Below are 13,812 nucleotides of genomic sequence, written 5' to 3'. Positions count from 1 at the left end.
AAACGAAGGGATGGGTCGAAGAAATGGAGCACCATCATTCAAAGTTGTATACAAAGACAGAATGCCGATGAATATTGACAAAACTATTATATTGTGTAGTTGGAAAAGCTGAAAAATTTCATTTACTTAAGATATGGTGAACAATTTTACATTGGTGGACACGAGAAACTTTAAGATTGAAAGTTTAACGGAACAAAAGTTAACACACAATCATATTTATTGGACACAAATTTAATCAACATTGACCCTTAATTTATAAAAACTAACTAGACCCTCCCAAAATGTAACAAATCAAGAGTTATGCGCTAAAAAATATCACTAGCTGCTGAGAAAATACAAACAGCAGGGTTTTAACTAAACATGGTTGCTAAATTTTATTGTTGTTATTAACGTTGAGATGTCTCGTGAGCTATGATTAGTTAGTTATTTTGCCGGGAAAATGACTTCCTGCTTATGTATTTGAACATTACCAACCTAAAGTGTTTTAATGTAATTAAAGACGTGAAGATTTTACCTTTTGGACTGTTAAGTGTCATATATATATATATATATATATATATATATATATATATATATATATATATATATATATACTTTTCCTTAATCAGGTCCAGCGTTATTGGTCACGTACATTTCTAATGTGAACACTTCACCGAACATGAAGAAATCATACTGCCTGTTTCCGATTACTGAGAAAGGAATCCCCATGTCGAATGCCAGATGTACAAGTTTTAATGTAAACGTATATTTCATGAGCTTATGTGCAGACTACAGATCGGACGCTCTGTTCCTCTATGACTACGCCCGGAACATCATTTATATTGAGACAAATCATTCCCGTGAAGACATCAGGACGTGGACACCTCTGCAGGCGGGTCCTTCGAGTATCTTCACCAGGATAGCTTTCGATTGGTTAAGCCACAGCTTGTACTGGACTGACCCCACATATGGGTGGATTGGAATAATGAATACAAAGAATAACAATACGTACATGTACAGAATTCTTCAGCACGAAAATATCCAGAGACCTCATGGTATAACGCTTGATCCACTTCAAGGGTAAATGCAGTCTTAAGTTCGTAAATTTGCTTTATATTTAGTTATTATTTCCGATTACATAACACACTAAATTTGATACCAATCAAGTTAAAATATCAATTTGGTGAATATAAATAGAAGCACGAATCCATGATAGGCATCACCTTGTTTATAGTAAATAATACATCATAAATATTAATGTCCGTTATTATTATTATTACTATTATTATTATTATTATTGTTGTTGTTATTATTATTATTATTATCTTCTTCTTTTTATTCTTCTTCTTCTTCTTATTATTATTATTATTATTATTATTGTTGTTGTTGTTATTATCATTATTGTTATTATTATTATTATTAGCATCTTTTATTCTTCTTCTTCTTATTCTTATTATTATTATTATTATTATTATTAATGTCACTAGACGGTCATATTATGCGCTAATGAAACAAATAACGTTCCTCCGAGGAAACAAAAACCATAATTTCAAGAGACCTTTGTTTGACACTTACGGTTTCTGTTACTTCACATAGGTACAAGTTATCAGTACAACACGATTCTTAGCCGAATAACAGTAGCTAATGTGGAATTTGCTGACGGGATGTTGAATCAGCCAACAATAGATGATAATATTAATAGTAATTTTGCGCCGCTTCCCGAATAAAATATATGTCACAAATGAGGTTCTCCAACCCACCTATACAATGAAATATATTCTTACTAAGGGCCAAATAGATATCGACCTTTGGGACCACCCTGTTGTGATCATGCCAATTTACGGACAGCTTGGAACTATGGCATAAGCGCAAAAATAAATACGTTAACGTCGAGCTTGAAATGACGCAAATAATGTTTCTACAACGAGAGTGTGAGACGAATCTACAATGAGCATAATGACTAAAGGTATGCAGAACCAATATTACCTCAGTCAGGAAAAGAAAGCCCTAGTCAACTGATATTTATCAAAGACTTACTTCCGCGTAACAGTTCTTGGACGAAAATGGCACAGAGCAAAAGTGCAGTTGGTGTAGGTTTAGGTGAACGTGGTGCCATATTCCCAGAATATACTAGCATCGGAGACTTAACTATTTCCCAGAAATATTTTTTCTACGATTGCATGATCGTAGTACCAGTGAAGATAATTATTTGGCTGGAAGTGGGTTTTCACCAGAAAAAGGCCTGTAGACGATTTTTTTAATTATGGTGATAGTATTAATAGAGGACCTGTGATGGACCCTCAGATTTACTGAAATGATGTATTAATTCACCCAACAACAAAAAAAACAAAAAAACACGTGTGTGTGTTGTCGCGGATGCTATTTGCGGACTCGCCACGGTATCAACCGTTGGTCTAGGTATGGCGGGAATAGCGAACATCAAGAATTGTTGCCGGATCATATCGATAGCTATTGATGTGACTGGTTTAACGGGACAAACAATTTAATTATGGCTGTATTCTCAAATGCGTGTTTACTCGGCCCTCCTAAGCAGTCTCAGCTCCACTGCCAAGTTGTTCTCGGTTTCCATAATCGTTTTAACTTCTATAAAACGATTGCCATTACAGAGCCATCGACAACTCCGAACATAGATACGGAACCAAAACAGGTAACTGACTTAGAGGCAGATTAAACAGTTCATATTGTATATTAATGATTGGTATCTGCCAACTCATTGCACTACAGCTTTACAAATTGAACTTCCAATGGTACATCGACAGATGTATGTGAAATAACGTTTCAGCCCGGAAAAGTGATGGAGAATCCATAAGGATTTTCGGCTTGAGAAAAATGAAATGGGTTAGATTAATTTCAAACTATTATTTTGATATTAATGAAATAGCTGCTCTTTAGGTGAATTTTTCCATGTTCGTCGTTTTTGAATATTGTCTAATACAGAAATATGCCGTAGAAATAAGGAATATAAGGAATCTATCGTGCATGATTTTTTTCTCATTGAAACAAAGCTATCTAATAGACGGTCAATCTAATTTCAACTTTACTACTGTGGCAAATATGACGACTTGACAAGGATATAGAAAAATTACTTTGGTCACATGCTCGAGTTAATTACCAAAACCAATACATTTTGAATGAGTATAATAATGTCATGTGATATTAATATAACAGTTAATTAGCGAATTTGCCCTAAGATGTGAAATGGAGACAGGTAGTAGGTTCTGGTATTCCACATGGACTTGAAAGTTGTCATACTAGAGGAATATGCTCAGATCTCGGAAAGGTCCCGTCAAACGATCGCAAGACAAGAGCCACGAGAAATAACTGTAAATATCTAACAACGAGCAATATGCATTCATCTGTTGCGGACAGATGTGAGCATAATATTTGCAGTATTATGAATAGATTAGATCAGATCCCAAACAGCACAAATTACCGAAAACAATTCAAGTTGAATTTGCATTTTGAATTTTATTTTTAAAAAATGCTATCACATTTTCCTTATTGATATCATTATTAGTATTGCCCTTCGTTTTTTCACCTCTGTTTGATTCAATACGTGTTGATTTGTAAAAGTTATTCAAAAACGACCTTAACACAGATATTTAAAAAAATCATACATTGCACTACAATTTGCTCTGTGTTTTGAATTGGCTGGTATTATGATGATTTGTTGCAGACAGATCCTTTCTAACTGAACATAATTTTCTAACTTTATAGAGTTTTGTTCTGGACAGACATCAGTCGAACGGTTACAATTGGGAGATCGAGTTTGTCAGGAGATGATCAGAAGGTCTTAATTTCGTCTGGACTAATAATGCCTTACAGTATAGTTGCAGATGTGCTCGAAGAGAAAATATTTTGGATAGATGATGGAAGAGACACCATCGAGTCTGCGCTGTATGATGGAACAGGAAGAAAACTAATTAGACGACTTCCACATGCTACGCTCCTTGATATTGACATATTCCAGGTAGAAACTGGGAAATACCATGAAACTATTTAAATATGTACATTTGATGTTGTTTTCCTCGTTCTTAACGACATAACAGATCTAGCCTTGAGGTTTGTTTTCTTGATGCTTGTTTTTGTTTCTTCTTAAACACATTGACACGGTTACGTTTTGACTCACTGTATCTTTTATTGAAGATAAGAGCTGTCAAGTCCTTTTATCTTATTTATTTATCACCTACCGCAGTTAGCTTCGTAACAGTGGAAATTTAGGAGTAATTAGTGGCAAGAAATAAAAAATAAAATACTTCAACAAGTTTTAATGAAGACATTACTTTCAGTACACATAGCTTTCGTGTGCAGTTCAGTCTGCACAGATGAATAGGGCATGTTAATGTTGCCAAGGTAGAGAGCATCGTTTATGGTATTGCTTAATCGTACTCTGGTTTATGTAACTCATGTTAACAACATATATCTAGTTTATCTATCTCATGACACCCGTGTTCTTAACACTGTTTAGAAATCCCGTTAGGTTTCCTTAGGCCCTGTGCATTATTTAGCGCTAACACAAACAGTGTAATCAATACGTCTGTGTCAGCACTACCAGGTCCTCAGCTGGGTTTTATCAATTAGTTTTAAAGTTGTTCTTACTGTCATATATGGCCAGTTTCATATTGCTTGGTAAACGTGAATTACTCTTTGTTTAGATATAAATTTCATGAATGTATGGTCTTGTGCTTATCCAGTATTAAAAGTGTATCTAACTGATTTTAAGTACACTGAATTTGTGTATAACAAATGCTTATAATAGTTGTTGCGAATCAGCACAAAATTATTAAAAAGGATTCACACAAATTGGAAAGCCTAAGTTCGATAACATTGTCACATTATTTGGTGCGGCGTGATATTACTTAAATTATATGGCATTAAGTTCTTAAAACTCCCATTAGTATTTCAGTTTAAAGAAACAAAAACTCACAACTTTACCAAATGATCAATTTGATGAAGGCAACAATTATGTTAAACATTTAACCAAATTTAACTGACGTAGAAAAGGTTGGTATCTAAAATTTTACATTGCTTGATTTCAATCTCAGGCTGGGTTTCATCAAATTCTAAAGGTTGGTTAGTATATGCCAACAAAATGGTTAAAAATATTTGACAGCTTAACAACGAGATCTCCCTCAGATGAAACTCAACCGTCGATCAATTGATCGGTCGATCCATTGATCGAAAGAGTTACAATTTCACTCCGCTCCTTGAGGTAGTGAACCTGCAAATCCGTGTCAAAACTCAAGTTACAAAAGCTGACGAAACGTATTCCTGTGTACATTTGTGATGTTTTTGAAAATATTTTTGAAAATGTGTTGTAATTTTACCTGAAAACGTCATACGAAGGTAAATGTCTCGTTGTCTTTATTTGTATTAGGTATCGGTAAGATACAAACACTGACGCGGACCACACACAAAAAGGTATATGTGGACTGTGAGATATGAAAGTTCTGATTTTGAAAACCTTTAAACTTGACTGCTCTCTCTCTCTCTCTCTCTCTCTCTCTCTCCTATATGTTAAAACACACACACAATCACCAGGTCTGTGTGTGTGCTTTTGTCTCTCTTTCTGTCTGTCTCTGTTTCACACAAGCGCACGCTCGCTTACTCATTGTCAAGTGGAATATGTTGTTGTCACTACAGATTTGTTTCCCTTTATTTCGAAATTTGAGTATTTATTGCAGAGTTGAAATCCACTTAATTTTAAATCTATTGAGAAAGATTGGCTAGACTATATTTCATATTAATGTTGAATTAGGATAGCTATGAAGGTATATCAAGAAATGAGAACAATTTTAAAATGAAACAAATAATTACAAATCAAGAAATACAACTCCTTCTCTCTATTTTGACGTATGTCTTCAATCTAGGCCTAGGAATGATTTGTGCAGGTTGAATAAACAAAGCACCAAAATCTCTCGTTTATCATTCAATACATATTCTAGCAAAATTATGCTGCCTGTGAACTGGAAAAATCGAACATCACTCTTACTAAACAGACACCATTTCACCATTTCACTAACCTTAGAAAACGTAACTTAATCTGAGGTTAAATCATTGCATTGCTGACATAATTGTAGGAAATACTTCAAAATCAAATTGTCCGCAAGGCAAAACCTCTGCCATGTCAAGTTGCAAAATAACATTAGTCGGCAGAAACCTGGTTAATTAAATGAATTTTCATAACATGACAGTGATCAAAAATAAAATCTAACATAACATTCATTATATTTGTAGCAAAGTATGATGCCTCAGGGCAGGTAAGACAGAACATAAATCTTACGAAAGAAACATAATTTCACTCATGAAATGTATCCTAAGCTGAGGCTGACTCAACATTCAACTGACATCTGTGTAACAAATACATAAAAGCTTAATTTAGCACACGCCAAATTTCTACTTGACTTAATACTTTACGAAAACTACAAATGGCTGTCATTATAGGGCGCAAGTATGAGCGAGAATCCTAAGTGTAGGATAGTCACAACCGTTAAACTCCATCTTGAACCGCATACAAGAGATATTAAGAATAAAACGTGGGCATTTCTAACATAGGGTATTCGCTTATTTCAGAGTCCTAAATTTATTACCCCTCATCCCTATAATCACCCATCATCTAAATCTTATTATCCGTTAGACCCCATTCAGATCAACACATTGTAGATGCAGACTGTTTCGAATAGTATATCACTGGATGTTGGTCAGTTTTAGTGCATGTTTAAAGAAACGGATCTTTTTGACATCGGATTTCCCCCTTGTCGCCATAAATCCAGATAATAGATAATACAGATATTGGCCCAATGTTACTGTCTTCTTGTTCATGTAACCATGTATGATGTTAAACAATCAAACATATGATTTCTGGTAGAGACCAGATCGTCCCATCGTCACAGATTTACAGCTATTGTCCAAGTTAAATTTGTATTGCCACTATAATCTTTTATATATGTTTAACATATAGGATGCCCCCATTGTGACTCAAGTGCAACTAATACTACTCTCAATGCAACAATTATAGCCTTATTGTAATTTTTGTGTAGGAGTATGTTTACGTCTCTGACGGTCAAAACCAACTGGTTTACGTCATGAACAAGAACAACGGCGTAACAAATCAAACAGTAAAGATAGCTGACCATACACCGTACGGAATCTTTATGCATCATCCAGAAGCACAGCCTTTGACCAGCAGTGGTGAGTGTATACACACGTACACACAGTCGTTAGCGTATGAATATCTACTTTTACTAAGTATGAGAAATACAGGGTTCAAGGTAATGTACGTAGTGTGCTGCAGAATGCTCATCTTGAAGCAGCTGAAACACATTTTAAAACTGTATTGAATAGTTAGGTATTCTTTATTCATTTCTTATTCAAATGAATGATCTTAAGTGTAGTGTGATGGTGTGCGTTGCCATTTTCCAAACATGGCTTGACGAAAAGCATGTTTTCCAATGCAATGTGTAAGAGAGTCAGTAAGGCATTCCACAAGTTCTGCAATATTTCAATCAAAAATATAAATGATACGATTGATGCTAATATTGCACAGTACAAACATATTTAACGAATATGTTTCCGATGTTATTACATTTGGGTTTTCTCTAAGTCTTCTGCAAGACGCATTACCAACACGTTTGCTTTCATAACCTGACAGAGTTGCCTTGTAACAATACAACCTCACTGGCGCCAATTTCAATGACATTCGACCTATAAAGAAGTGTATAAATCGGAAAAGGAAAATATTAATTATGGAAAGATATGCACGGACATGTTTTCATATATGAACGGCACGCTTTTGCACTTCAGGGTAGATGGCTTTCATGGATATTAGTATATCAATATTACTCGGGCCTCAGATATCAGTATATCAATATTACTCAGGCTTCAGATATCAGTATATTAATATTACTCGGGCCTCATATATCAGTATATCAATATTAATTAGGCCTCATATATTAGTATATCAATATTACTCGGGCCTCAGATATCAGTATATCAATATTACTCAAGCCTCAGATATCAGTATATCAATATTACTCGGGCCTCATATATCAGTATATCAATATTACTCGGGCCTCAGATATCAGTATATCAATATTACTCGGGCCTCATATATCAGTATATCAATATTAACTGGGCCTCACATACAGCATATGATCTTTCTATTTGGTGTCGGGCAATTCCACAGATAGACACTAGGCAAGTAGCAGTTGTACTAAAGCATCTGTCGGAACATGGGAGCTAACAAGTATATGTTCTCTATTTTAGATTTATATTTATCTCACTTCTTTGTACAGACTACTGTGCCACATTGAAGTGCAGCCATATATGTGTAAGCCGAAAGAATGGTGCCATGTGTATGTGCAAAGATGGATTCAAATTGGATACCGATGGAAAAAACTGCTTAGGTAAAATGTGATATCGTTAAATAGCAATTATACAACTAACGGTCAAATCATATTTGTTTGACTGTACAGTATTGCTAAATACCATTTGCATTGCTTTGTTTCGCACAGTTTTATTTTGTTATTGTTTAGTTTGGTTGTTACTATTTTGCAGCTTGATTTTGTTGTTTTTTAGCGGAGGGAGGTGTCTTCACGTAAAGTTTGTCGCCTACAACTGGATATGCTTCCATAGAATGTGGAATTTTAAAGTACATAGCAATTCAGACAGAGTATATATTTCAATACATACACTTACTCATTCATGTATGTTTTACAAATTTAAATGTATAGCTCAACTTTTTAATTTTATTATAATCGTTTTACCATGTATCTAACACGACTGATTTCCTATATGGAAAGAAAACTCAATATCAGAGATTGCTTTTACTACTGCTACCACTACTACTACTACTACCGCTACTACTAACTTCCACGCATTTTCTGTAGATGACTTGGTTTTGTTTTGTTATGGTTTTTTTTTGCTGTTATTGGTTTGGGGGTTGGGTGTGGGAGGACATGTGGAGTTTAAAAGTACGTGAAAATTCAAACATTGAATATATTTCAATAATGGCACTGACTCACAGATGTGAGTTTTACAAATTTAAATTAAGGTCCACCATTTTACCATGTATCTTACACGACTGGTTTTCCTATATGTTAAACAATTACAGCCCCATGACAGGTAAACCCTGCTTGTTGGCAATCACATCATGTTCTCCAAACTCTATTGAGTAATATCCGTGCGATAAATTATATAAGGTACATGTATGTGTACTGTTAAGATATAGCTAACATATTTAACAATATCTTGAAATATAATTTCTAACATTATGCAGCAAAATAAATAAAGGACTAAATTAAGTTCTGTTACTCACGCAGTCAAACATAATTTAAGAATAGCTTACTAGAACCAGGATGAAATCAAAATAACTACCTTATCAAAAGGTATATTTATAACCATGGTTGTTGTTGTTGTTGTTGTTCTAGGGTTTAACGCCATTTTTCAGCACAAGATAGGCTATACATGGCGGCCAATATAACTGGTGGAGGAAGAACCCTGGAAAACACAGGGAAGAACCACCGACCCACGAGAAACTACTGGCAGGCTTTCCCACGTACCCACGATAGCCGAGCCTTGGACTCGAACACACGCAGACAGAGGTGAGATGGCAGTGATCCGGAACGGTGAGCTCTTTAGACCAGTCGGCCACTCGGGGCTCATATAACCATGGTAAAGCTGGTCTCATTTGCAAAACTTCCACATGCCATGTTATAATCAATACTTTCTTCTTTTGTAACTATGCAAAGAGAAGTGGACAATAGGGGGAGGGGGGGATTTGTTCCAAATATTGTCTCTCAGATTAGTTTCACGTTAATAGAGCTTGGCAGAGGGTCATTTGTTATTGCATAGCTATATTGAGTTTGAATCCTTATTGATCATTCCTGGGATCCACTATTTCACTCACTAATTAAAGGAAACGCTTTTTGCAAGATTTCTACATTGTGATAAAAAGCAATGGCGGTTAAGAACCGAACTTCGTAGGAAAGTCCAGACGGGTTGACCAAGGGAGTTCTTAAGTAGAAGGTATGTGAATGATTTCATGTTAGAGTCTATTGCCTCAGTTCCGGGAGGTGTATCTGTTATTCCCTCCAACATAGCAGAAGATGTCAACATTGACCGACCTATCTGTTTTGTTTCTAGATCTCTATTAACTACCTAATTTGCTGACTCATTAAATTTATATCTCATTTACTTGAAAAAAAATATTTCCCTATCTTTACAACCTCTTAAGGTAGCACTATATCATGGAAAGTCTCAGAACGAACAGTACATGAGTTGCAGTACAGAGAAAAGCGTTTGGTCCCTGGAATTAAACATCGACACTTTGTAACAGTATGCCAGAAGGTACTGCCTAAAATGCAGTGATGGTCGAAATGTATGATGCCTGACTCCACCCGCACTGATGGAGCTATGCTAAAGATATATTGGGAGATCGAGATGGATATCTCTGATTTTTGTATATCCAGAAGGCACCTTTTGCCAAAGGACAATAATGGAGTTGCAGAGATCATTTTCAGAGCTGCCATGTACCGTGAGCACACTTCGTGTATTTAAAGAAGATAAATTTGAACCATGTGTAAGGAAATGTGTACATACCTGAAATTTAGCAGCACTGGAATTACCTCCCTTGAATGACATTATTGCCGTTCATTGCACAATTGATGGTTAAAGTTTCTTCCAGGATACGGAACACAATGCAAATTCTCGGATCAAATCCAACCAAAATTTCCTTAGTGAAAGACATTAAACGTAAAGGATAGATACAGAGAGGGAACGATGCAAGTTGATGAACATTTTATATCCCTGTCCGTATAGGCATATAACGGGTATACCAGTTCACATTTCAATAGCCTTATAAGCACGTGATCGGACCAAAAATCCCCTTACATACCCTTTGAGCCAGTACCAAACAGGTTATTCAGTATGCCTGATACAACTCTACTCCATACATAAACCTTACCAATATATATATATATATATATATATATATATATATATATATATATATATATATATATATATATAGAGTCTGGCTTCTAGGATTTTGGTTTTGTAACCGTCACTATCAGCCATCAAATGGAAAGCGGCACTGCTACGATTCAGTCTCAGGCGGACATCCACCCCGTTCAGCAAATACTTTTCTTGCAACCACATGTCTAAATGCAAACGATCCATCAGTTCTAAACTTGTGTCGGCTCCCGTGATTCTCTTTCTTCGTTCTAGAAATCCATCATTGTTGTCTTTCTTTTCATCAGTTTCCAATATTTCAAACTTGGTAGGTTCGTCAGCTTCCCATACCACACAGGCATTGAGATGAGTGTTCTTGGCATCTATTCCGTACGTCAAGAGATTTTCCAGGTAGGCACGATAAGGGTAAGTATCCATGCTGCTACTGACCAGTTTGTTATTCAAGTACAAGTCCACTCCACTGAACAAGGAAGGCATGAAATTGTTGACGGGAGCAACTCCTGCATCGTTTATAGCACCTCCAGTCTTATCTAGAATTTTGACTTTCAGGTACAAGTAACTGCTATTCAGATCGATGTAATCTTCGGGCTCTCCTTTGATTTCAAACTCGATGGGAGCGGAATCGGTCAGTGAGGAGGCATTTATAGGTGTTTCTCGTTGGCCTAAAATGTCTTTGCCCGTTTGCAGCAAGACATTTTTGCCTGCCCTCATGAAGGCTTCTTTAGGGTTTTGTTTGTCGATGATGACATTTTGGAGAAATTCTTTGCCTTGCGTCAGTGCCGCATCTTTCAAGGCGTGCAATCCGCGTGTCACCATCGGTTTCAACACTGGGGCCACCGAACGAAAGGCCGATTTTAACATGTCTCCTAAACCGTGTCCTCGCTGTCGAGCAAACCCTCGGTACACTGGATACATGACTTACTTACGAGTCGTGAGAGAACCGTTTTCGAAAATGGAGTTTCACCGTGACTTTTCCTTTGGTGAATGGAATATTTTGTCCCAGATCTCCTTTTATAGCAATGTTGACCGTGTCCAAATACGACTTGCTGACCGGCAAATAGTGAGGATGGACAAATTCGCGGTGGACGTGGTAAGTGTTTCCACCTTCCTCGTCAGCGTTCGTGGCAGAATCCACTTTGAAAGGAATGACACGCAGTAAACGGTACGGAGGTGTGTCCCACCACGTTGTACTCCACCACATCGGAATACACAAACATCAAATTCAGTCCTTGGTTCAGTTCTACCGGGACACGAAATAACTTGCTAAAAGACTCTTTGTCGTAAACGATGGGCAATTCGTTTTTCTTGATCATGGTCTTTCTCATGTCCATGTCTCCGCCCAACATGTCAAACAATTCAGAACAAAATAAAATGGACACGATTTTACTTCGTTCAAATTTCATCAAGAAGCGACGAGTTGCTTTGTGGTACTCCATGGTGACATTTTTGTTGACATGCTCCAAAGCTTTCAGAAACACGACATTAAACCTGGAGGTTATGGTGCTGACCAAATGTTGACCACTAAAATAATAGCCTGGGGGAATGAACAAGTGATAGGTGGTGTACTTTTGTGTACGGGTTTTCTTGTCATATTTGACATTGCTATCCATCCACTGTTGCATTTGCTCGTCATGAACTTCCACATCAAAAAAATTTTGATTGGGAAGGACATTGAGGACTTGGGTCGGGTGAATCATTTCTACTAAAGCCACTTCCCAATGGGCTTCGTGATCTAACTGGATGGCCTGAGGTAATTTGGCCGTGTAACAGCACAACGTGTTCTTGGGAAACACCTCCATGGAACTGTCACTGGGTAAAGTTAAGTAAAATTGGCTTTGGTGACTCATAATTCCAGAGTTCTGTGGCTGTCCGAGGGGTTACTGGACGTCAGAGGCGTGTCTCCGTCTAGAATGGGGTTCTGGTTGTGATTGAAGTGGTGACTGGCACTGGCACTGGACACAAGGTTCCCGGGGTTCCCGTTTAAGGTGAATTTCAGGGAGGGATTAGGAAGCAGGTAACCGATGCAACTGCTCAGTAAAATGGTCCACAATTGTTTGTCTCCTTGTTGCAAACTCAAATTGGCGATGGCTGCCCCGATGACACAATACACCACGAAGATTTGGCAGAAAAAGACGATTTGCGTTTTAGGCACACGTTCTCCACACCACACCCACAAGGGTTGTTTTTGTAAATCTTGCACAGAAGAACTGGGTGAAGGAGGAGTGGTCGACGTAGCTGCGTCTGATGTGTGAAAGGGCATGATGGTCACTTCTTTTTATAGTCGATGACTTGCGAAGCGTCGATCCAAGAATCAAAACTGGGTGGATATCCTTTCCAACGTACTTTGACTTCTTTGACACGTCGTTTGCCCACTTTACGGGTTCTGCGTTCGAGAATGCTTTCGATGTCGTACACGTCGTCTTCTTTTTTGGTGACACGTTGTAACTCGGGCAAATAAAACGTTCCTTTGAGCACTTCTCCGTTCATGTCTTCCAATTTATAGACGGCAGGATGACGGCCATGCACTCGTCCAGTGACGCGAAACAATTCGGTCGTCCAGTTAGGTAAGTAACCTTTGTCGAAAGTGCGTTTGGTTTTGCCAATGCGCACCCAATCCCCTACGGCCAACTCTCCACTTTTCTTGGGGACAGCCCTCGTCGGGGACGTACCAAACAGACGCTCGAACACCAGCACTTCGTTCTCGGGAGTCACGTCTTGCGGGGCACGTCCGATGCTTCGATGGTAAGATTGGTTGTACGCTTGCACCAGGTGCGGTAAGATGTCGATGTACTTCAGAGTGTGGTGATGCGTAAAATATTTCCACATGCGTTCTTTCAAAGT

At 37.4% G+C, this 13,812-nt stretch overlaps 1 protein-coding gene across 1 annotated transcript in view; it reads left to right on the top strand.

Moving 5' to 3' along the window:
• Positions 1-13,812, top strand: part of LOC149773985 (low-density lipoprotein receptor-related protein 2-like) — a 57,049-nt gene that overhangs the window by 7,601 nt on the left and 35,636 nt on the right. The window contains exons 2-5 of the mRNA XM_089945933.1: positions 609-1,059; positions 3,718-3,970; positions 7,041-7,191; positions 8,295-8,405. Of these exons, the coding sequence (XP_089802059.1) occupies positions 609-1,059; positions 3,718-3,970; positions 7,041-7,191; positions 8,295-8,405 (966 nt within the window). The remainder of the gene's footprint in view (positions 1-608; positions 1,060-3,717; positions 3,971-7,040; positions 7,192-8,294; positions 8,406-13,812) is intronic.

The sequence above is a fragment of the Sinohyriopsis cumingii genome, unplaced genomic scaffold (genome assembly GCF_028554795.1).
Source record: "Sinohyriopsis cumingii isolate HCF-2022 unplaced genomic scaffold, ASM2855479v2 utg000488l, whole genome shotgun sequence".
Classification (NCBI taxonomy): Eukaryota; Metazoa; Mollusca; class Bivalvia; order Unionida; family Unionidae; genus Sinohyriopsis; species Sinohyriopsis cumingii.
Note: the sequence above shows the minus strand (reverse complement) of the source record. Positions and strands in the feature narration are given on the sequence as shown.